The sequence below is a fragment of the Cuculus canorus genome, chromosome 1 (assembly GCF_017976375.1).
Source record: "Cuculus canorus isolate bCucCan1 chromosome 1, bCucCan1.pri, whole genome shotgun sequence".
NCBI lineage: Eukaryota > Metazoa > Chordata > Aves > Cuculiformes > Cuculidae > Cuculus > Cuculus canorus.
The window spans coordinates 67,335,437-67,359,133 of record NC_071401.1 but is presented as its reverse complement, the minus strand read 5'-3'; the positions used below and the strand labels follow the sequence as shown (position 1 = coordinate 67,359,133).

General features: G+C 41.2%; 1 protein-coding gene across 2 annotated transcripts in view; it reads left to right on the top strand.

Moving 5' to 3' along the window:
* Positions 1 to 23,697, top strand: part of NPAS2 (neuronal PAS domain protein 2) — a 115,461-nt gene that overhangs the window by 76,397 nt on the left and 15,367 nt on the right. For both annotated transcript variants that reach the window (XM_054084041.1, XM_054084050.1), the window contains 9 exons: positions 872 to 985; positions 10,133 to 10,251; positions 12,604 to 12,686; positions 13,549 to 13,655; positions 14,851 to 14,998; positions 15,594 to 15,675; positions 16,409 to 16,550; positions 17,292 to 17,398; positions 17,565 to 17,642. In XM_054084041.1, coding sequence (XP_053940016.1) covers positions 872 to 985; positions 10,133 to 10,251; positions 12,604 to 12,686; positions 13,549 to 13,655; positions 14,851 to 14,998; positions 15,594 to 15,675; positions 16,409 to 16,550; positions 17,292 to 17,398; positions 17,565 to 17,642 — 980 coding nt within the window. The remainder of the gene's footprint in view (positions 1 to 871; positions 986 to 10,132; positions 10,252 to 12,603; positions 12,687 to 13,548; positions 13,656 to 14,850; positions 14,999 to 15,593; positions 15,676 to 16,408; positions 16,551 to 17,291; positions 17,399 to 17,564; positions 17,643 to 23,697) is intronic.

Genomic DNA, 23,697 nt, shown 5'->3' with positions numbered 1-23,697 from the left:
TCATAGCCTTGCTACCTGGAATAACCCTTTGGTACTATTTTTAAATGAAACTCATTGCCTTTATTTTCCTAGGCCAAGACTACTTGCAGTTATGTTAATTATTAAATATCGTATCTTTTGAGACAGCTAAGGAAAATAGGTTAGTTGGTGGAAATTGAGAGTTCGCCTGAGACAGATCACATCTTAATTGATGTTTCAGCCTGTTCGAGATGCTGTTCAGAGATGTGATAATGTCACATACCTTTTGTTTGCATCATAGTTGAAAAGTAAAATCATTGTAATTCTTTTTCAAATTTAATTTTTTTTCTTAAAAACTCTTACTTGCCTCACCCTTATTCTCTGTAAGAGATAAGACATACAAAACTAGAAAATACTAGATAATGTAAAGAGTACAGCTGCTTAATCTACTGTATGTATAAAACCTGCAGCTGATAACTAATATGCCAAAGCTAATTTAATAGATATTTTGAGATAATTAGGAATAGTTTTCCAACACAAGATGTAGAACAGCTGTGAGTCATGAAAAGCCTAAATATAAAAAAAAAAAAAGGATCCAATACTCTCCTTCACTACAACGATGCTATAGCAGTGTAACTGTGTGATGAATGTGGTGTAAGAAAAGGGCAAATTAATCTCAAAGGCTGTCCCTATGCTGCAGGCAGACCTGTGCACAACACTGAACATCCCTGCAAGGCACTTCTTTGTAGAGGCTCTGATCCTGAAAGGTAAAGCACATCGGTGTACAGGACTCTGAGTGCTTACAAGATGCTCTTGAGCTGCCAGTTGCAAGATTGGGGTTGGAAGACACCATTCATTGTGTTTAGCTTAAATAGTATATTTATTTCTTCTTCTTCTTCTTTTAACAATCCAGCTGACAATGAACTAGAGTTTTATTGTCATCTTCTGAGAGGAAGTTTGAACCCAAAGGAATTCCCAACATATGAATACATAAAATTTGTAGGAAATTTTCGGTCTTACAGCAATGGTAAGCTTTAATTGTTGTATAAATGTTACTTTAGCTGTGTAAAATAAAATATAAGTATTGCTCGGTTGAACAAGACAGGCTTTTAAATGAGAGGCCTATTTTTAACATTATGGGGTAAATTTTGCTTCACATGGATCTCACAGCTGATTTGCGAAAGCTGGATGAGTACTTATGAAGAGTGAAATTGTGTTAGTTGCTTTTGTTACTGTCCTTCACTTGTTAGCAGTGATCCTGGACTCTGGGTAAGTTTGCAAATAATGTCAGGTTCAGAGGAGGGTTTGTTTATGCTCACTGACCCCCTCACTGTGTGCTAAGGCTCTATCTATTAGCTAAATAATAAGCTTACTACCTTATCTGCTGTCTTACATTAAACATGAATTCTGTGCCAGAACTGCTAATCTGTCAAATCTGCCCTCTCACTCTTCTCCTGGATTTTTTTGGGGAGTAAGGTGGCAGCACCACATACTTGAGTGCCTTTACCCACTGCCCCGAGCTGCAGTGAGGGGTCCCCTGCACTGGCACTGGAGTGGCTAAGGACACTTCCACCCGCCTCCCTCTCTCCAGTTGCCATTTTACATTCCTGTCCTGCACTGCAGAATGCAATGCTCTCGAAAAAAAAAAAACCCAAACAAACCAAAAAACAACAAGGAGAGAGATACAGTCAGCCTAGTCACTAGCACACCATAGTCAGTCTAGGGAAACGTTCTTTCAAGGGATGAAGAGCAGTTTTCCACCTCACCCATTCTCTAACAAACAGATTGCTGCACAGCCATTAATGTCAGAAAAGAAATACTCTTTTTATTACTTTCCCTTCTGCCTGCCCAAGTTTGCTTTAGTTACTTGCCTGATTGAACTCCAGAGTGGCATTTCCAAAGTTGCTGGTATTGTTCCAAATAGGTCATCCTCAGCAAAAAAATTCCCCACCGTGCTTTCCAAAAACCGCACACCACACTGTGAGAAAAAAAAAAAAGTCCCTGTCCCCATTTAACTTTCTGCTTTTGCTCCACATGACTAGAATAGAAACCTATGTGCAGGATGGAGATATGTATTTTTTGTTTGGTGCCATCTGATTTGAAGCTTTATTTGTGTAAAAAATGTAACTGCCTGTATGCTTTCTAGTTTGAATGAAGCAAAGTGTGGCTGCCTGACAGACGCGCACACCAAGCTGTTCTGTTTTCTAGAGCAGAAACCAGATTTCGGGTGCTGACTCATAAGGATACATTTCTACAAGGGGAATTTCTGATCCATTTTCTTCGAGGATTTTCAGCCTTTTATTTTGGCATGACTTAAATAGTGCCCTCTTAACCATTGGGATTTCCTATCCCAGCATTTGTATCAGTGGCTATTTCTCAGAGGAAAAATAAAACTTGCATTACAGATATTTTCCCTAGCTTAATGCATATAGACTAAATGGGAACATATTGATTTCAGAAGACACCAAATCATTTTCCAAAGACCTCAGCTTATAGCTTTCAAATAAGACACGTGCTTTCTGCTTCAGTTTTTGGGGTTTTTTTTTTGTTCTATTTTCACTTTCCCTTGTGCCACTTTTTTCCTAAATCTTTCACTTTATTTTGTCTCTTCTGCTTTGTGCCCATCTCTGCTGCAGCCTGACCCTCTGGTCTATAGGGAGGGAATGGCCCTTGCCCTGTTCTGTGTGATGGTGCCTCCTGGCCTCCTTCCCCTCTCCCAGTTGCAGAATGGCAGCTTGCCCATCCTGACTAGTTCCCCAGTTCATTGCAGAGCCTAGTGGAAATACTTGCTTCCTAGTGGAAGACACAAGCAACCTCAGCACTGCCCCCCCCCTTGGCCAGAGGTCACCCTTCTGCCTGCGCCCCTCTGCCCAGTCTGGCTCCTAATCCAACCCCCAAACCACTTTCCAGCAAAGGTAGAAACGTATCCACAGGGCTTGTGCTGTAGCAACAGCAAACTCTGTTTGCATGGGAGTTGGGCCAAGGACAGAGCAAGCAGCTGGAGGAAGGTGCGGACCTCCAAAGCGGCTGTCGTTAACTCCACCAGGCTTCTTGCATCCACTGGCTGCACCCTGAGCAAGGCATGGGGGACATCAGCTCAAGCAAGCACCATGTGAACATGGGTGCCCTTTTGGGCTTTCCAGACCCAGGGCGAGGGACAAGCAGCTGCACTTCGGCACCAAGACTTGCAGCATGGACACTTGAGCATCTGGTGGGCACAGCAGTGGTCTCAGTTCCTTCCTCTCTTAACAGGCACCATCTCCCCAGACCATGTACCCCAGGGCTGTCACCTGCCAGGCCTGCCAGCCATTGCTCTCTTCTTCCTCCTGTTAAATAAATACCCGTTCTGCAGTCAGCCACTTTCCAGGTGTGAGGCCAAGTGGATGAGAAAGACAGTAGTTAGAAGATGGGTGGTGGGGAGATATTGCTCACTGGGTAGTGTTCATCCCATGTGTGTATGAACAGCTGCCCCCAAATCCTGCTTTTCGGAGGTGTTTGTGGAGGAAGGAGGCTAAGCTAAAGATAAGAAAAGAGTTAGCAGAGCATACTGTGGGGGAAGAAAGACTGAAATTGCAAATTAAGCTTAATTAGCAGGACATATTCTTTATGAATGTATTCAAGAATGCTTTTCTCTGTAGCTTTTCACAGCAATGGAAGTGTGAGAATGTTTTTACACATGAGAGACTGATACAGAATGTTCTTCTCTAAATACAAATCTTTGCCATTCCTTTTGAGCCACCCAACACCAAATCCTACCTTTGTTTCTAACAGTTTGCTGAGCTGACTCTGAGTCTGCCCTACCTGCACGTTTTGGCTGCACAAATGCCAAAGCTTCTGTGGTCCAGGAGGTCTTTTTGTCCTTAGGCAGGCTGTATCCCATCAGGATTCCATTTTCATTAATGTACGGTTGTGGCAGTGACAGTTCTAATGCACCTCTCCTTCTCACTTAACCTTGGTCAATGTGTTGAATAACTGGTAGATCCTTCTTTGCCCTCTTGAACAGAAATATCACTACTTTTATTCTACTTCCACATAACTTTTTATGTAACCTCCCTGAAATTGTCATCTTCATTTTATTATTGTTCATTGCTTATATAATGGTGGCGCTTGGCAAAAAGAGGTCATGAGTGCTAGGGTCCCAGTGCCCTTACCCGCCCTCCCTCCTCCTTTGTACCTTCTCCATTAATCGTATTGTGACTTATGTCTGAGAACATCATAGAGGGATGGGTTTGAATGGATTAATTTGAAGGACTGAGGCTTAGAAAGCCACTTAGGGGCTTAGCTGCTCTCCCTAACTTTAGTGGGAATTCTGGGGCTTTAAAGGCCATTGTACTGAGATACCATAGACAATCATTTTTCCACTAAAGCAGAACAAATACCTGATCTCTACCAAGGTGACTTTTTTTGATTGCAATCAGGGAGGCAGATCACACACAACCTACATTGAACCCATGCTACTATCCCAGAAGAGCAGTCACTGGTACCTTTCCCACATCCCAGCAGGGGTAGGGAGATGCATGTGCAATCCGCAGTAATTGCCCAGGAAAATTCACATAGCTTACAGCATGTGTTCAGTCTTTCAGAAGATTGCCTTCCCCAGAGCTCCTGGACTCGGCTATAGCTGGAGGCTAGAGGAGCTGCACAGCCCAGTGCTAGGATTAGCAGGAAGGTCCATACTTGGGCTTTTCCTGGGGATGGCGTGCAGGAAGCCGTAGTCTGTAACCCCTGCTGCAAGAACATTTCTGCAGCTGTCTCTATACCAGGGATGTGACATGAACTGTCTGCACACGAGAGAACCACCCTCCAATTAGCTGCGCCCAACTAAAAGTGGCTGACCAGCGAAACAGCAATGCAAGCTGTGCGGAGTGACTGCATGAGTCACTGGCTGTGCTAAATCAAATACAAGAGATTTGATTTTCCATTTGGAAGGATTATATAATCATCATTAATTAAGCTTCAATGAGAAAATCAGGACTGTAACCTGATGTGAAGACTCAGTAGTCCCTTGAGAAGGAAGGGAGGTCACCCATAGGCCACTCAGAAGAGGAAGGTGGGGTTCCCTCTTTACTTCTGTGAGAAATACCTACTTGCTCTCAAAGCAAAGTGATTTTTTTTTTTTTAATTTTGTAAATAGGAGCTCTTTCCAATATTTTTATACATTTCAGGTTCTGGTCCTGTAGTCCAGATTTTAACAAGAGAGCTGAATGTATTCAAAGATCGGAGGGAAACAAGTGCAGTCACTGTACCTGTTGACCAGCAGTACCCAATAAGGGGCAGTCATGTCAACATCACCAATGAATAGCACGGTGGCTTCCATTCAGTTTTGCCTGAGGGGGGAGGCAAGTAATAATGACAACCCTCAAAAAGAAATCCAAGGAAATGTTTAGCTTCCATTATGAAATGTCAAATTAAATGAAAATAACTTATTTTACAAGGCTGCTTAATAGCTCACTCTGATAAGAAAAGATAAGGAGGGCTGGATTTATTCCTCGTGTGAAAACTGTGTGTACATTTATAAACAGAGAAAGATCTCTCACAATTATATAACCAAATACTGGCTGTGGTACCCTATTTCTGAGGTGGCACACTTGATGAAAAATTTGTGAAAGGCACAAAGCCGGAGTCCTGCCTTTCAAAGTGTTCACCAAAAGAAAAAAGACCACAGGCATCTTTAAAGTGGCAGATCTGTCCTTTCATACAAAAATGACTGAAGTGTTCCTCTTAAAGAGGAGATAAGCGTCATGTGAAAAGAGTTCCTAATCAAATAATATAATTAAATATTATAGTGGAATTTAAAACTGTTAATTTTTTATCCCAATTACATGGAAACTCAGGAAGTATCTAGTTACTGGTTGCTAAGCATAGGAAATACTCTCCTGTTAGCTCACATATCTCTTAGAGATAAGAATAACCATCAAGGAAATTATTACACTGGGGAGAAAAAAAAATCTTTCCACTCCTAGAACAATTAATTCAATCTGAATTCCCTTTTAAAGGAAATAAACAGATTTATAAAGAACATATATTGATCTAGAACCTCCATAAACATATGCAGAAAAATCTGATGACAAGAATAACTCAAACTGAAATGCATGTTTTGATCAAAACCGACAGCCGCATATTATTATTCACTATTAACAATATCATAGAAGCTGCAGCTAGCAATCTGCAGCACTTATGCCAATGTCTCTATGGGCCCTTAATAAAAAAGGCACCATTCCTGTTCTAAAGAATTTACTTGGGGTTCCTATCAAGACAGGATGGCAAGGGGAGAAACAGCAGGTGGAAAGAGTTGATTTCAGACAAGTGATGTATGGACACCATCACTACTACTCATCTGGAGCTACTAGTGCAGTCTGGCTTGCCACTAGCTCTTTAGATTTCTTTATTATATATATTAATTACTAAATATCCTGTTTATCTGTGGTCTGAATATATTTGGATGGAACAATCTTGATTTTATTCTGGTCTGTTTGGTTTGTATGTTTTTGAAATCAGTGTTCAGGTTGTTTGACAGTCACTAGGACTGGTTCTTTAAACATTAACATCTACTGACAAAATAAGAAGGGATTTCTGCTTTCAAATGACATAAATGAGAGGTTTGCTATTATAGGAAGAATACATTTTAAACATCCGAAGTTAATGGCTGAGCAACTTACTGCTGTACTATTATTAAATGAATAATGCAGCATCTGGGGTTTTTAAAACATATTTTCATTCATTTCATGTGGCATGATTTGTACCCCTGAGGATAAAACTCTTTTTTTCTATAGTAGTTAAGGGCTTGCTTCCCTATGTATATTACTTATTTTTAGCATCTTGTCCTTAGTGTCCTGGTCATTTATTAAAAATAACAAAACCGAACAACAACAGCAACAAAATGTATGTATAGGCAAATCAATTTCTTTCTATCTTCTTGTATATATTTACAGGTAATGTAATACTACTTCTACAAAATAATTTTGTGGTAGCTCTAGGAGCAGCAGGTCTGATAGGTAACTGCAAAAACTATTAAAAGTCATGCTTAGCAGCATCAGCTAACAGACATGTACGATGAAATAGTTTCTTCTTTCTGATTATGTATTTAGCTCTGCAACATGACCTTCTAATTCTCTACTCAAGATATTTTCTCTAAATAATTTAATTGTGAAATGCACACGCCTTCATTTACCCGAGCCCACTTGTTTATAGCCCGCTTAATATCAGGCGCCTTCTGACAAAAGCCCTCCAACATGTGTATTTGACTTAGAAATGTTAATATCATCATAGCCTCAGTCTTCAACCTATGTTTTTCATTCCACTGTCTTTCTGTGATGTTCTCAGAAAGTTTGCTACTGAACATGGCAACTTCAAGATGTTGCGTGTTTGCTTTAAGGAGTCTTGATGAATTATCAAGTATCATTTTTCAGAAGGCATGCTTAAAAGATTATGCCAGGATTAATTTTTTTATTGGTCTAATGATCTGTTTTAAAACTACGCTTTAAAAACTATAAGCAAAAAAAGCTGAAACTTGCTGATCAGCTGCAAGAGCAGAGCAAAACAGGCCATGCAGACAGAGCTGTGGGAAGAACAGACACCAACAGAATAAGTCAGGCAGCAAAGTAATTCAGAAATAAATGTGACATTTTTTTTCTTTCAGTTATTGTAGTAATTACTTCCAGATCAAGATGTAGATTTCGAGGTGGTGGCTACCTGCCTGCATCACTGAGGATTTTAGTGCTTTGGACTTTGTGAAGGGCAGCTGAGTATGGAGATTGCAGGGTAGCTGTTCAAAGATTGGATGACATTCAGCCAAACCAGCTCTGTCTCACATCCTTGGGCTTACTCATTCACTGCTGCTAAGTTCAGTTTTCCCAAAAGTTGTGATGAAATCCCAAAGTTGATACATATCTGTACTACGTAATAATTATTACCCTTTTAGCATTGCATTTACCTCTTGGAAATGCAATCCTATTTTGTAAATGCCACATTCAGCGATGTATTCTGCTCTTTTCTGTGACATATTCATTTAGGCTTATGGCAGTTTACATCAAAAAGCTGAGGTAAAAAAGGCCACTCACTCTCTTTGGTATGATTTGGTCTCTACTCGGCATTTCTTTTGCATCTGGTGTCCTTTGCAAGCCCACGGGCTCACTAACGAGACTAATTTATTGTATCTGTACTTCAGAGGTTGAGTATCTAAGAAACCTGCAAACTTTTGCTACTGTACTTGGCTATTACAATGAGTAATGGCCCCATTGACTTAAAATGTGACAACATATTACCTAGTAAGCTTGGAAGTAACTTTTTACAATGCCCTTAATGTAGGTTTATAGCGATACCATTAATTTTTAAACAGGACTGACTACAGAAATTGACAGACTTGCATAAAATAATCATATCAGAGAAGAACCAATAACTCTTTACTCAGCCTTCTCATGTTTCCTATAGCTCCTAATTCTTTCTTTTTTTTTTTTTTCCATGTCTTGTATTAATAATCCCATAGAAGCCCTTGTATATGCACATAACCCCAGGAGCAGAACAGGAATACATATTCCTAGAAAGTCCCCAGAGCAAGTGTGCTTTGCTGGTGAAAGGAGAATTTTGCCCATATTTTTTATCTTAATATCCAGTCAGCCATGCCCTCCAGACTTAACTGCAGTAGAGGGCTGTAATCTCTGTGGATGTTCACATTTGTGTTGCCTTCTCAGATGAGGAATCCTTCTTTCTCTTTTTCATACAATATATATTGTGCACGCAATGGCCTAAAACACTTAATACAGATATGAATTCTTCTCAGAGCACTTATTTTTCTGTCTTATGTCCCATTATCCTTGTTATCAGCTATGTATCATTATTCTAAGGCTTTTAATAGGTTGAACACGGTTCCAAAAGCACATGTGGTAAGTTGAAATTTCTTCCATTTCTATGACTTATGCTAGTGAACTAAAGCCCAGTGCAGAAGCACACTGGAATAAAAATTGCTAGTTATCTTCTCCCTAGATAAATACAAAACTCTTCTTTTTCACAGGAATGGACATGGTTGTCCTTGCTTTGTCCTATGCAGAACAGACAAACTGTAGGAAACTTCATAAAATTGGATATAGGGGCCTAATAGAAAGGAAAAATGGTTTCATATGAGCATTGTTCCCTATTAGCATTCGATTAACTCATATTAGTGAACTTTGGCTGTAGATGGGACCTTCTCTGTCCCCATGGGAGAGAGTTGGCTGGACAGGACAAGAGCCCATGGTGCCAGCCCAGTTTTCCCCACAGGTTGGCATACAGTTTTCTTTCACTGCTGTGGGAGCAGGATTACCATCTCTAAACAGATTGGATTTGGAAAAAGAATTTGCATTATGTTATTCTAACATGGGACTGTGGGCTAGCTTAAGGCAACACATTATTTTGGCAATGCATCTTTAAGGCAGGAGGTGCTAGTGGGTCCTCAAAGCAACACGAGAGCCATTCAATCACAAAAGACACGGATGAAAAAACATACACAAAATCAGTAGCCACATTGCATCCAGTTTTTCCTTCTGCCCAGGAGACAGTTGGCCATCTGCAGACTCACTAGAAATGCCCAGCTCTGTAAGCCAGTACCATACATGGGGGTCCTCTTTGCTCTTCTTTAAAACAAGGAGAACTGCAGCACAGTGGGGATGGCTCTTAGATGCAGAAGGGGAAGGCACACTTCAGCAGCTGAGAATCACAAGCAGCCTCTTGCTAGCTTAATGAAGCTTTGTTGGCTCTGGGCCCCAGTGTTTTGCCACTGATGACTTGATGAACTCTCTTCAGCTACCTCCCTTGCCAACACTTTTTTCACTGCCTCATAGAAGTTATTTTGCTAGACATGCCTATAGTGTATATTCTTTTTTTTATTTTGTGACTGGTGAAAAAGAGCAATTGGATGTGTGGGGTTTCTTTCCAGAAAGCTGGTTTTTGCTCTGTAATAAGGTTTGGCCTTATTTTTATCAGGATTAACCTATATGATTTATACTTGAAGTTAAGCTCTGGTGTCTTTCTGCCTAACATGACTGACTTGGATTTAAATATATGCATATCAGCTTGAAAAGCTTTTAGAGCACTTCTCTGAATAAAATTATTATTAGTATGCTTCAAGTGTGCAAAATATGCAGGGAGAGCAAATCTCATACGAGGCATGACTCCGGGTCCCATATTTTTCCCTATCTAGTGCCTAACTCCACTTGCAATGGCTTTGATGAGGCTGTCCCAAGGGCTTACAGAACATCCCCGGGAAAGCAAGTCTGCTTCGTAGCAACTGTTCGTTTGGCAACACCTCAGTTTTTAAAGGTAAGTGTGTACCCTGGATCTCATTCATTTCATAACTTCTCAAAACACTTTCAGAGGGACTGGCACATAAAGTTCTTAATTTTGCTAATTGAATGGATTACAGATATCACATTTAATGCATAAAAATCCAGTGAAGAGGATTATCTGTGTGACTAGGATCTGCAGAAGGCATGTCACTTCTTCCCCACCCCTTGCACGGGCAGTAGAAACACCTTGCAATTAGGAATTGCAAAGTCACTTTGAAATTGGGTTCTTTGTTGCTACTTTCTGTTCCTGTGATGGGACAGTGTACAGATGGCCACAACACTTTCGTTTGTGCTCCTTGGTGACTTAGAGTAACTCCTGCTAGTTTTCCTCTTCCCAAGTCCTGGTAGTAAGATATTTGCTTCTGGAAGTATGGATAGACCACCCAGCCTTGTGCCTGGCACTGCAGTTCCATAATTAACAAATGTGAACTACTGCATCAGGCGTCCCATGCTCAGAGGTTAAGAGATTAAAAATTCTAATTAAGATCTAGCTGGTATGAAATCACTGCTCCCTTAGCCTGGCTCCATTACTGCTGCAGGGACCTGCAGGGCACTCTCAACCTTTTGCCCCAGCAGGCAAGTAGAGTCCCTTCTGGGTAAGTAAGTGAGGACACTTCCCATAAATCTTAACCACAGTAATCATATTAGCAGTAGAGGCTGGAGTTAAGGTTCTGCAGGAACTGTGAAAGCAAATTTCCTTGTCTTCAGGTAGCTAACATCTCAAAATAAACAGGGAAACAAAATGGCCTGCATATAGCAATGAGCTGCCCAGTGCTAGAGGGGAGAAGGTGTTAGCTGCCAGGAAACCCTGGGCACTGATCTCCTCAGTTCACCTGGCTGACTCATTTAACCCCGAGTATTGACTTTTTCCTCTAAAATGAAGGCAAAAATATTTATCTGACTAGCTAAGCAAGGCAGAATCAGTATTTTGGTTGCAAATAGGAATGTTTGAATGTTGCACCTTGACATTTAGGGTATGTTCTTGGCATCAGCATGGATTTTGGTGTAAACTGGAGAGGGTGGGAAAGGGGAATTTAAGGCATGAATCCTTTTTGCCACTGGGCAATCAGCAACTTTAATCAACTTTGTGAGTATTGATATGTATCAAAGAAATGCTTGATGGCAGCGCATCTTAGATTTTCCTCTGGTCGCAAGAGGGTTTAAAACTTCAGTGGCCTGAAAGACTTCTCTCCCTGAGACTGACAAAAGAGAGAGAAGTGGCAGAGGAGATAATAAGAGGGTGTTGTGTGCACAAGGGGACATGGCACCAGGGAGCAGGAGAACAGCACCATCGGGGTCTAGCAGTTAGGTTGTCCTCTCCAGTGACCCTCCTGCAGTAGAGACATGGGAGACCTAGTAACACTGCATGCTACCAAATCCTGAACACTGGTGCTGACAAGTCCCATCCAGGTTTTTTTTCTAGGCTGACAGGTTGTGGAGTTAGAGTTGCCCCTGCAAACCATCAGTAGGGGAGGAGAGGTCAGCAGAGAGAAGCTGCAAGTGAGCTGGGAGCCAGCCCAGGGGCATGCAGCCAGCCCTATCCCACACATAGGTGTGCACTTCGGTGCCATCTTTCCTCCCTTTCCCACCTCTACCAAACAACTAATCCCTGCCAACTACATCCTGATCCTCATCCCGTTGGGCCAAGGATGTTCTGCCTTATAGACAACTCTGTGCCCTGCCTCATGTAATTCACTTATTATCATTGTTGTGAGTGCTGAGGGCTGCTCTGAGTCTTAAGGGCTAGCTTTTTCTTCACTGCAGGAAGGAAACACAAGGCAAAACTGCTGCCTTTCACCTGCCTGACAAATCCCATGCAGGCTGCCTACCTGAAAAGGCATTTACATCTCCCTAGCACATAGTGCCCCCAGGAGCTGAGCAGGAAAGAGTGTCTCCCTTTCTCAAAGAAGGCCCAGGTGCCAGGCAAGTAAAAGGGCCAGGCAAGGGCAGTGGGTATCTTCGGTAACACAAAGAGAGCAAGGAAAGATATGGCGAACCCAGGTGGGACCAAGGACGGGCTGGATGCTGGGAAGGGGGCATTGCTTCTCAGGGCTGTGGGGAGAACAGCTCTCACACCCCTGGCACTGTTTCAAAACCACAGAAACTTTGTCATGCCAAGGGACAGTCATGGCTTTTAAGTCTGGCTGCATCACAAGTTCTCCCCAGCTGCTGCAAAAATGTCGGATCGCTGACTGGAATTGCTAGAAAATGTGTGAATCCTTTGTTTTCTCCACTTACACACAGTGTATTTATAGCTAACAAAAGCTAGATGAAGCAGAAGCATGAAACCACAACCCTCAGTAAGTCAGTTTTCTTCTTCATGCAGGAGATGTGCATCGTGGAAGAACCTCTAGAGGAATTCACTTCAAGACACAGTCTAGAGTGGAAATTTTTATTCCTGGATCACAGGTTGGTGACAAGAAAAGCTTTCCTACGTGTGTTTGGTGGTTGTCTACTGCTATTTTTGTAAGTGCAGTTCTCTCAAGTAGTGTTACGTTTCACATCTAAGCAGGAGGGCAACCAGTAAAATTCTTATAAAAGATGATATTTAGTATTTTACCCTGCATTTATTTTTATCAGTCTCTTAAAACAAAACTACTCTGTTTCTCAGACTGAATTTGTGATTAGCTTGTTCTTGTTTGCATGAAAAATATCAATGGACCAAAGTCTATCACATAGCAAAATCATCTAATTATTATACAGCTGTGGAAATCATTCTTTCCAAATCCAGACATTGATTGTGTGTGTACAATTCCCATCAAGGTACAGAGGGAGAGTCTGCTCTGGCCTGTGCTGGCAAAGGTACAAAGCAACTGCCTCAGCACGCCACAGCTGAGCTCTGCAGGCACTCATGCGCAGATGATCTACCCTTCTATCTGTCTAATCCCAGCGGACTAGATCACCTCACCACGTTTGCCTGTGCAGGGACTGTGGGAGCCACGCTAGAGCCCCTGGCCAAGGAATAGCCAGGGAATGGCTTCCTCCCAGCAGGTTCCTGTGTGAAGGTCCCTAAGAAGTTGAGTTGCTTTCTGCAACCACACCTACCTTGGAAAGATGGGGTTGTTATGGCCTCGTCCTGAGGGAAAGATGCCATGCCCAGCTAGGCATCCCAGGCACGAGGGAGGAGAAAATCAGGTTCTGGTCCCCTGGGGTGGACAACCATACACCAGTGGGTGAGATCAGATCTGGACTTTTTACATATCCACATTAACACACAGACTGCTGTTTCTTTTGTGGTTTATGAATTCCCTCATATTGTGCCTAACTGCAGAGCACCGCCGATTATAGGATACTTGCCTTTTGAAGTGCTGGGTACTTCAGGCTACGACTATTACCATATAGATGACCTAGAGCTGCTAGCAAGGTGCCATGAACACTGTAAGTATTGCATAGCCCAAGTTCCTGTGGAATCACTGGGATGCCTCTTTTCAGTGAAATGTAGTTTTAGTTAAAATTGATTTAAGCTTGGAAGGTGAGGTTTGACCCTTGCCTCACACCTGTATGTCTCAGTGGAGTTACAGCAGATTGGGGGCACTGCAGCTGATCAGCATCTGGGCCAGATTTATCAAGCTCTGAAAAATACAATTTTACTTTCTGTATCCCCAGAAGCAGTCAATGAGACTCCCTGAATGGGTAAAATGCACCAGACTAGATAGCTGCTCTACTAGTAAAGAATACACAGGAATAGTTCTAACAATATCAGAAGAAATTCTATTTTGTAAAATTCTGGCATATTATTTACCCTAATGTTGTTCATTGTATATTTGTACATTACCTGTGATTATTTAAATATACGCTGTTAAAATTTAATTGAAAAACTCTTCCACTAAGTAAAGAAAATAAGACAATGATTTTCAAATATTTGCTTACAGAGCTGGCTGAAAAAAAATCTGTTTACCACCTCTAGGTGTCCTGCAAATACCCTTTAACATTAGTTTTTAAATGTTGACATTAAAACCTAGAAAGGCTAAATATGTGCATATTTGGGAACCCCTTGAAGTATCTAGGGGGAAAAAGCAGAGATTAATTTTGTTGATGAATCTTTAAAACTTTTAATATAGCTCAGTTTACTGCACTTTGAATTCTTGTCAATCTGGGAGTTTTCTTTCAGTTTCGAATTATTTTTGTCTTTGCACAGTGTTATCTCCCATGCTCACTTCATTCTGCAGAGAATACTCATCTTCTCAAGCATTTTTAGCCTGTACTTTTCTGCTACAGAACTTAAAATGTTCACTCTTAGAAATTAATCCCAGATGCCTAATTAAGTAGTATCACATAAACCAGGGTAAGATCTCTGTTTAAGTTGTAGCAGACATTAATGTATTAGTGTCCGAAGTTAAGGTTAATTGTATTGTGTAGCAATGTACTGTTTGAAGTGTTGGAAGAAGATACCTACTTATCTTTATGATATTTACTGACACAACTGACAGGACCACTCACTCGAAAGGTGCTTAGACTCCTATCTCCCTTGGGAATTGATGGGGCCGTAGATATTTTTGTCACTCTTTTCACATTTCATGCCATTTTCACATCAGAAATTGTGCCACAAGCTGTGTGTATTTTCTGCTGACAGTGATGCAGTTTGGCAAGGGGAAGTCGTGCTGCTATCGGTTTCTGACCAAAGGACAGCAGTGGATCTGGCTCCAGACCCATTACTATATCACCTATCACCAGTGGAACTCCAAGCCAGAGTTCATTGTGTGCACTCACATGGTGGTAAGGTATGAAAAATCCTATCAGACGGTGGGGACATCAAGGACAGTGAGATAAGGGCATTCTCATGACTGCTAAAAGTTTGTCTTAGAAAAATGTTTTTTTATGAACCAAAAAAGAAGACCGAACTCTCTGAAGGACATATATTCATCATAGAAAAATGGTCAGACTAAACTTTATCCTAAGCTTGATTTGTCAATCAGGAATTTAGGGGCAGAATAACTGTTGCATTTCTCCATTTTTTGCAAAAGTACGGAATAAACAGATAGCTTAGCTATTCTAATAATTAGTTAAACTCTAATCCTTACATTGTTTTTCAAAGAGATGTGTGGAAGCTTTCGGTGAAGTTATAAAGTGGTTGGAAGCTGTGAACTTGACCTTACTTATACTTCTTTAATATATCTCTTGACTTCAAGAAGACAAGAACAGATCAAAATTAAAAGTCTCTCAAACGTTATTCAGTAGTATCTGACTTAAGTAATTTTTCAGCTGTTCATTTAACCTGTAAAATGTTACAATAACTTGCTCCTCTATTTGCTTAAAGCACATTTTATGAAAAACAACAATACTATGTTGATACATACAATTTTTGTTTGCATTCAGTTATGCAGATGTTCGGGTGGAGAGGAGACAGGAGATGGGCTTGGAAGAAGTGTCCTCAGAGGTTGTGTCCTCAGCACTAAAGGTACAAAGATAAACTTTTTTTTTCATTAATACATGTGGTAATCATAATTTTTTTCTGTTTTAACATCACTGAAGAAGACTCCAGTATTTTCTTTCTGAGTGGATTCCCTCAACTTCAGAATTCATGGCTTGCACAATTGAATAATTTTAAAGTAAATTGGATAAGCTCATGAAAGGATAAATCTAGAGATCAGTAACAGCCACAAGTTAAGTGGAACATGGGCAGGGGACAATGTGAGATAACCCCACGTTTCCTTGGTAAGGTACTACAGCGTAAAGATTCATTTGGATGTGTTCTGGCAATCAGCCTTCTTGGCTGTGTCTCTGTGATCTGCAGAGGGAAGGAAAAAAAGCTTCTCGTCGGCACATGGCTGAGTGTCTCACAGAGGTTACAGTTGCTGTCACATCCAACTGAATGCAAAAGAAAGACTCAGAAGAACATCTGAAAGCACAAAATGACCATGGCAGTCTCATGCTATTTATTTCCAACTCAGTGATAGCTCTTTGTGAAATGCTTTAACAAAAGCTATTTTACTAATGTTATTTGGAAGAGACATTGACACCTGTGCCCAAGTCTTCTTGTGGCCTACTTGGGATTAGTTGTGAGATTAGTTGTGCTCAAGTAATTTCAGGCCAGCCAAAGAACTGTGTGTGCAACCATTACTAGATGCATTTAAAAATATTTTCAGCCTGACAGATGCAATAGCTATTCCCTTTTTGTTTGGCTGGTTTAGGACAGTGGTGCCAGCTTGGATCCTGAACAGCACTTTAATGCACTTGATATTGGTGCCTCAATCCTCGGCGCTAGTCGGACACCCTCAGCATCATCCAAGAGCTCACCAAAATCTTCCCACACACCCAAGTCAGATCCAGCATGTGAGTGACATTTCTGGGCTATTGCATTATTTTTAATTTAGCCAAATTACAGAATCTTTGTCTATATACCACAGCTGCTAATTTAACACTTATTTATGAGGCATTTGTGATATGTGTGTGATATTTGATAATGGAAGTGCATAACCTGAAACAGTAACATGCAAGAGAGAACGTTCTAGTGCAACCACCCATACACTGGAAAATGGGTAGCAGGACTAGCCATGAGACCTGCTGGTTTGATGTGTTATGAAAATGAGGACTTCTCTCATCAGATTTGAGGGCATCAGTACAAGCAATATGGAGCCCCTCTAGATTTACATGAGTAAATAACAGCCTGTGAATGATTCTCTTCTGGCCGACATTCAGGATGCTCAAGCCAAGACATGGACACACCTTACACACTCCTTCTGCTCCCTGCTGGGAAAAAAGCCAACAAGCTAACCTAAATTTACAGTTATTCAACCCATATGAAGGGAGTTCCAGCTGTTTTAGAGCAGCTCTTGGGTCCTTTTTCTCCATTCATTAGAGCACAGAATCATAATCTCTGTCATTTACTTTTATCTTTGCCGAGGCCCTCCTTATCAGTTTAATGTTGCTGCCATTGAAGTCAACAAGAACAGCCTTGACTCCTGCTAGGATTTAGCCAGGCCGTAATCATTTCCAGCTAGGTCTTGTTGTAATTCCCACTTCAAATTGAGATGATTTCCAGCATGTGAGAACTCACTGGTACTTTTCTTGCAGCTACTCCAACAAAGCTGATTGCTGAGACTAACACTCCCTTGCCAAAAACACCAAGCACACAGCAGGATTTGTCCGTGCATAGACTCAGTCAACCTACTACTCTTCAGGTAACTCTACAAAGAGTCATCAAAATAGGCAGATGGTATAAAGCATGTGCCACATACAGAGTTTAACAAATAAAGATGACTTACACAAAAGCCCTAACATTAGAAGAAACCTAAAATGTAAAGGGGCCAAACTTCTAAGTTAAGTTTTGTTTTGTTTTTATCCTAGGTTTCTTTGCCTTCTCAGACTCCATGTGAGCTTCTTCCTCCAGCAACTCTGCAAAATCAGCCTGCACCTCTGGCACAGGTTAGTTGGGGATTTGAAAGGGGAATAGGTGACTTGCCTATCTCATGGTATTTTCTCCTTTCATATAGTAAACAAATTCATTAATAGGATTCAGGTCTTTGGGGGCTTTAGGTTATATCCTTAGTAGCTAATATCTCCAAATCTACCAGCTCTCAAATACTTAAAGTATTGTGGGAAAGAATCTGAATTGTACACTTGTGTGTTTAAATATGTAACTGCATACAGGCATTCAGAGCAGAAGCCTGAGTGCTTGTAGGTTAAGGTGTATGCATGCTTCTATTTCACAGAAGAACAGATGGCAAAAGAGTTTTCAACTTTGCTTCTGTGGAATCAGCTCCCATCAAAATCAAGATCATAATGAGAATTAAAAAAAAACCCAAAGAACTAACGAAGACCCAGTCCTCCTAAAAACACCTGTTTGTCTGTGGTGATGCAGAACTAAACAGCAGTAAGGGACACACAAGTGCAACAAAACCCAGTAATGTGAGGATGCTACTAGAGACAAATTCCTCCACTGAAATATATTTACCCAAAAACATATCTGTGTTTCACTTGCAGTGGATTTTGCAGGAGCAAATTTGAGTATCACGTTCCGTCACATTGTTTCTCTCATGTAGTCGTGTTCTGATGATACACACCAAGATCTGCTGATTTGAGAAATGATAGAGTAGTCCTGGACTTAGGCTGCTTCTACTATTGGTACCCAGTCCTCCCTCGACAAGATCCCAGAGTTTCTTTCTGTAGCATAAAACACAGAAAATCCTGAGGATCCCTGCTTTAAAATAACCAATTCTCATTTATCTTCTATGTTTAATATTCTTTTCACGACTCCACACCAGCATGCAGTGAAGAAACAGCATATCAATTATCTGCTCTGAGCATTTCATTTTCTTTTACAGATATTCCTCTCCGTTATTCACTAATGCACTTCCAAACATCAATTGGTTTATTTATTATAAACCCATACATGTTTGGTTGACTTTTTTCTACCTCCCTTTCTTCTTCATCAAAGCTCTTTGTGAAGAGATGTTTTCCAGGCATTTACTGAGAGCCTCGCTGCCTCACCCCTTCCCCGTATAATGGTCTTACTGGCACACCAGCTTCATTTCTTCTCTGCCAAATCAGAGCATCGTCCAGTCACGTAGCCACTGATTAAGTCTCTTTGGGCTGACTAAATCTTGGTGAAAGGAGGAGGGCTGACACAAGTCTGTCTACACAGGCAGCCCTCCTCTTGACTGGCAGCAAAGTCACAACAATGATTCTGGCAAAATTTGAGATGGAGCTTCCCTTGATGTGGAGCAGGGAAATAGCACCAGGATGTTGCGGCTCAGGTTGCTGAGACTCATACTCTGCAGTGATACTCCTTGGAAAAGTAGGAAGACTTTGGTGATTTTCATAAACTATTGAGAAAATTATGAAACCATTCCTTACTTCCCACCTTAAAATGTTAAACTTGTCAGCCTACAGCAAGATAATCTGTTATTTAAGAGACAAAGTACCTGCAGCACTAAGTGTGCAAGGGACAAAACCCAAGTACACTTGCTTCCAGTCATGAACATTCCCTCAGTTTCCTAGTTGAATGTTTTGCAGCAGTTTGGTGGCAGAACATAAGCTCATCATTTTTAGGAACAGCACGGCCAGGTGTCCCATGGCCAGATGATGAGGAGGACCTGCACAAGTTGCTCACCACTGTCTTTCTGCCACTTGCCCTCAGCTGAAGGTGACCAATGGCAGAAGCTGAAAGGCTGTTTGCTGAGCATGGCCACACAGGGCCCCGGCACTTTGATGGATGTCCTTGAGGCTAACAGTTGACTACAGGGTGGCACCCAGGGGGAAAGGACATTTTAAGTGGCCACGACTGCATCTGCAGTGAGCAGCTAGCTCCCGCCTCAGGCACCATCTGCTTGAACTTTGATTAGTTTTATTTTGAGCAACGGCTGCAATGGTTTTGTCTCCACCGAAATATGGGTTTAGCTTCTGCTTTGCTTGCCTGAATGAACAGACAGCACAGTACTAGATGTCACCTGAATGCAAATGGTTTACTTTAAACCAAGTGCTCCCTATTAGAATATTTGTTTGTTTGCCTACCTCATTGTAATAAATTAAAATCCCCTACAACACAGCGGATGTTGATGACTGAATAATAATAAGTATTAATAATCTGTTTGGGGTTGAGCAGGTGTTATTCAGAAGACAGAAAGAATGAACAAGTTGTTCGGTGAGCTGCAAAACTAATAAAACCTGGTTCCCCAAGGGCTGTGCTTTGCAAAGCTGGCACACGACCCAGCCTTTCCCACAGGAAGGCAATGAGCAGGTCCCTCTGTCCTTTGCTAAGCTATAGCTTTCATGAAGTTAGACCAATCTGGTATTTTTGTGACTCTCACAACTCTGTGGTATATCTCTAACATTGGCCAGAAGGATGAAAATTTGGAAGGCAGAAATGAACAGCTCAAAGGAAACCGAGCTAAAAAATAAATAGGGGTTTTTTTCTGTTTACCCAGCTATCAACTTCACAAAACTTGTAGGAGAAGAATGTCTTTGAGGTGACCACCTTTTTGTTCATTGCATCTGAAATGGGGACCATCCTGACAAATGCCAGGGCTGTAGGTCCTCTCCTAGGGCTCCAACCTCCCAGCATCCAGAGAGATGGGGGGATTAACCCTTGCAGCCTGTGGTTGCATCTGGTGGAGGGATACATGCCTCCCTGGGCATGGTCCAGGTGGCTTCTTTCGTGTGGGAGGCAGGCGTCACAGCACAGAAGTGCCCATCCTTCTCCCTGGGCTGTACAGCATGTCTGGACCATCAGTACCTGTGCATTGAGCCTGGTGGATTGTCCCCCTCCCTACCTGAACGTCTGCCAACACAATCCCAAAAGCATCACTTTTTTTTTTTTTTTTTAAGAAACCAGACTGAAATATGGCTGTGGGTATTTTGTCTCTGTTAACAAATCTTGATTAAACCAGTGATCCTCTGCATAGACATCTCACAGGTATAGTCTTCCATGTTTGCCTGCATGTGGAAAGCTGGCACTTTTCTATGCATAATCTGCACTTTTCTAAGGATTTTACAGAAGTTCGTAAACACCAAAGTGAGACAGGTAGCAACTGCATCTGATGCAAATGGCAGAGTTAAAGCTGTGCAGTGTTTAATGTGAAACATTTTGAGTTAAGCTCTTTTAATTTATTATACAATTACAGATTTCTCCCCTAATTAGTAGAGCAGTTAATGATCTTGAGATAAATACTGTCTAGTGCAGGTCAATTGCTGTTAGTGTGTCATTGTACAAAAACAATAGAAGCTCTGTAGTCACTAGGGTCATGGCTAGAATTATCAACAAATTTGGGGGTTAGAGTGGGAAAGGGAAAAAGCAAAAGAGAAAGTTCCTTGTCTTCTTCTGTAATGACTCTCACTCTAGTAGACTAGCTAATTGTTGTTGAATGTACTAATACAAAAGCACGTGGAAAAGAGAACAAAAAGACAATACTAGATGAATATGCTAAATATAAGTAGGTGCTAAAAATAAGTAAGGAATAATAATTTAATATCAATAGCAATGTATTTTTGTGTGCAACTTTGCAAAGCAAATTCAAATTTGAAACTCAGTCCTGGAAATGGATTTTGTTTCTAATTGAAGTATAAAATTACTATAAAAGTATCTGTTATAAAATTCCTTACATTTATTAATTGAAGAAAATTAGGTTCCTTTCCCAAAGAGTCTTCAAGGAGTTTGCATGTTAATGAAGTCTGCCATCAGTGAGCCAGGCAGTTAAAATGAACATTTTGGCTAAAATTGTTTTTAATTCCTTTCTGATAAGGATCCTTTTAAAGACTTAGGAGTAGTTCTTACTAACAGAGTTCATATAGACAGAATTAGGTTGTGAGACTTAGGTTTTTAAAAATCCTTCTATACAGACTCAGATTAAAGCAAGAATTAGCTCCATCTCATCTTATCAAGCTATAGTGTCGTTGTGCTCCTAAATGGAACAGTACCCAGGACTCTTCAGAGAAGTCAGGCTACACTCTTTTGAGTCATTTGTCCTTGTTCCCAAACATCAGAGATTTCTACTGGTCCATTTCTTGGGTTAATACCTTATGTGTGGACTAGAAAAAGAAAGAGACCTAGCTCTGACTTCTCTCCCATGGGGAGGTTTGACATCACTTTTCTGCTCTGGAGAAGGACCAGGTTGCAGATGACAGTGCTGCTGTTTGAAGGCAAAAGCACTGTGGATCACAGTGCCAGAGGCCATGTTCTCTCATTCTCTCCTTGGGCAGATGGTGCAAGCTGTGATCTGCAGTGCCTCTGCCATCAAAGTGGCCTCTGCACAGGCCACCTCAGCAGCCCTCTTTCCTCCTAAGCAGGGCTGGCCACAGAACTGCCCTCCACCTTGCCACATGAGCAAACTCTTGGAGAGGTGACTTCCCAGACTGTGTGGGAAAACTGCCTTCCACCTGCTAAACAGAAATAAACTTTCTGAAGTTCTTGTCTTTTCTCACCTAAAGGCCATTTACATGGAAGCTTTCAACTTTGCTGGAGGGAACATGAAGGTAGTTCTCATACTTAGCCGGTTTAAGGCAAAGCAGTTAGTTGATACAAATCTGACCTGTCACATTTAGATTTCTCTAAGTAGATGGAAATTTCATTTAACTGTACAATGCTGCTAGCTCTCCTTCATTCTCTTTTTGTTACCATATGTTTTCCTATTAAAAAGGCACAAAATGTGTGAGCAAGCGTACCTCCACAGAGCAGGAAGGCTCCAGCAGCATGCATCAGTTCACCCACTAGCACAGAGCCACTGGAACAACCACAGGAACGAGGCATTGTTTTCAAGTCACAGCAATATTATTATTATTTTCCTTTTGCCTGGACAGGCACAGCACCGCATGTTTTCGGAGAGATCTTGGATAACTTGTTTACAGAAATGCTTACAGATTTTTCAAAGTTGGGGGTTTTTTTCCCAAAGAGTGTTTTTTACTTTTGGAATATGAGCTCATGCAAAGCACCTATTCCAAACTCTATTAAAGTAATAATTAACTTTGATGGACTTTGACTCATACCTGAAAACACCAAATAAAACTAGGAATTTACTGTTGTGTTAGTCCCCTCCATGCTTACTGAATGGTTCTATTTTGTGCAAGTATGGCTGCTACTGGAGGTTACACTTTCTTCTTGACCCCCAGTAGTGATCTCCATTTTACATTATTATTATCTAGAATAGCCTTTCTCCCACTGAGCTGAGCTATTCATTCTATGTCATGTAAAAGAATAACTTAATGAGTATTTCTTGTAGCTTGACAACTACTCAGCTGTAGCATCACAGAATCATAGAATGCTTTGAGTTCGAAGGGACCTTAAAGATCACCCAGTTCCACCCCACCCTGCCATGGGCAGGGACACTTCCCACTAGATGAGGCTGCCCAAGGCCCACCCAGCCTGGCCTTGAACACCTCCAGGGATGGGGCATCCATAACTTCCCTGGGCAGCCTGTGCCAGTGCCTCAATACAATAAGGGATTGTAAAGAATGTCCTCCTTACGTCTAGTCTAAATCTGCCCTTCTCCAATATACAGCCATTCCCCATAGTCCTATCACTACATGCCTTTGTAAAAAGTCCCTCCCCAGCTTTCGTGTACACCCCTTTAGGTAGTAGGTCACTGTAAGGTCTCTAGAAATCTAGAAAACATTTGTTGTGGTCAGCTGTTGTATGATGCTATAGTAAGTCGTCAGCAGAATAAACCATTGCAGCACTGCTATTTCTGTGTCAAAACCAGGAAAGTGTTAGTAAAACATGTCCAGAATATATAGTTATGCTACATTAAGGGCTCCAAACCAAAGGCTAATAAAAATAATGCTCTCATTTGCCATCCAATTAAGATGCTCATGATATTTTAAAGTAGCGTACCCTCAAAAACAGTCCTTGTGATAATTCCCTAACAGAACAGGGTCAGTTGTAAGCAGATCACTCCAACTGAGCAATTTAATATATGTGCATAAAATTGAAAATAGGCAAGATTTATCTCTGCCTAGATGTTAGTATATTACAAACACATCTTTTATT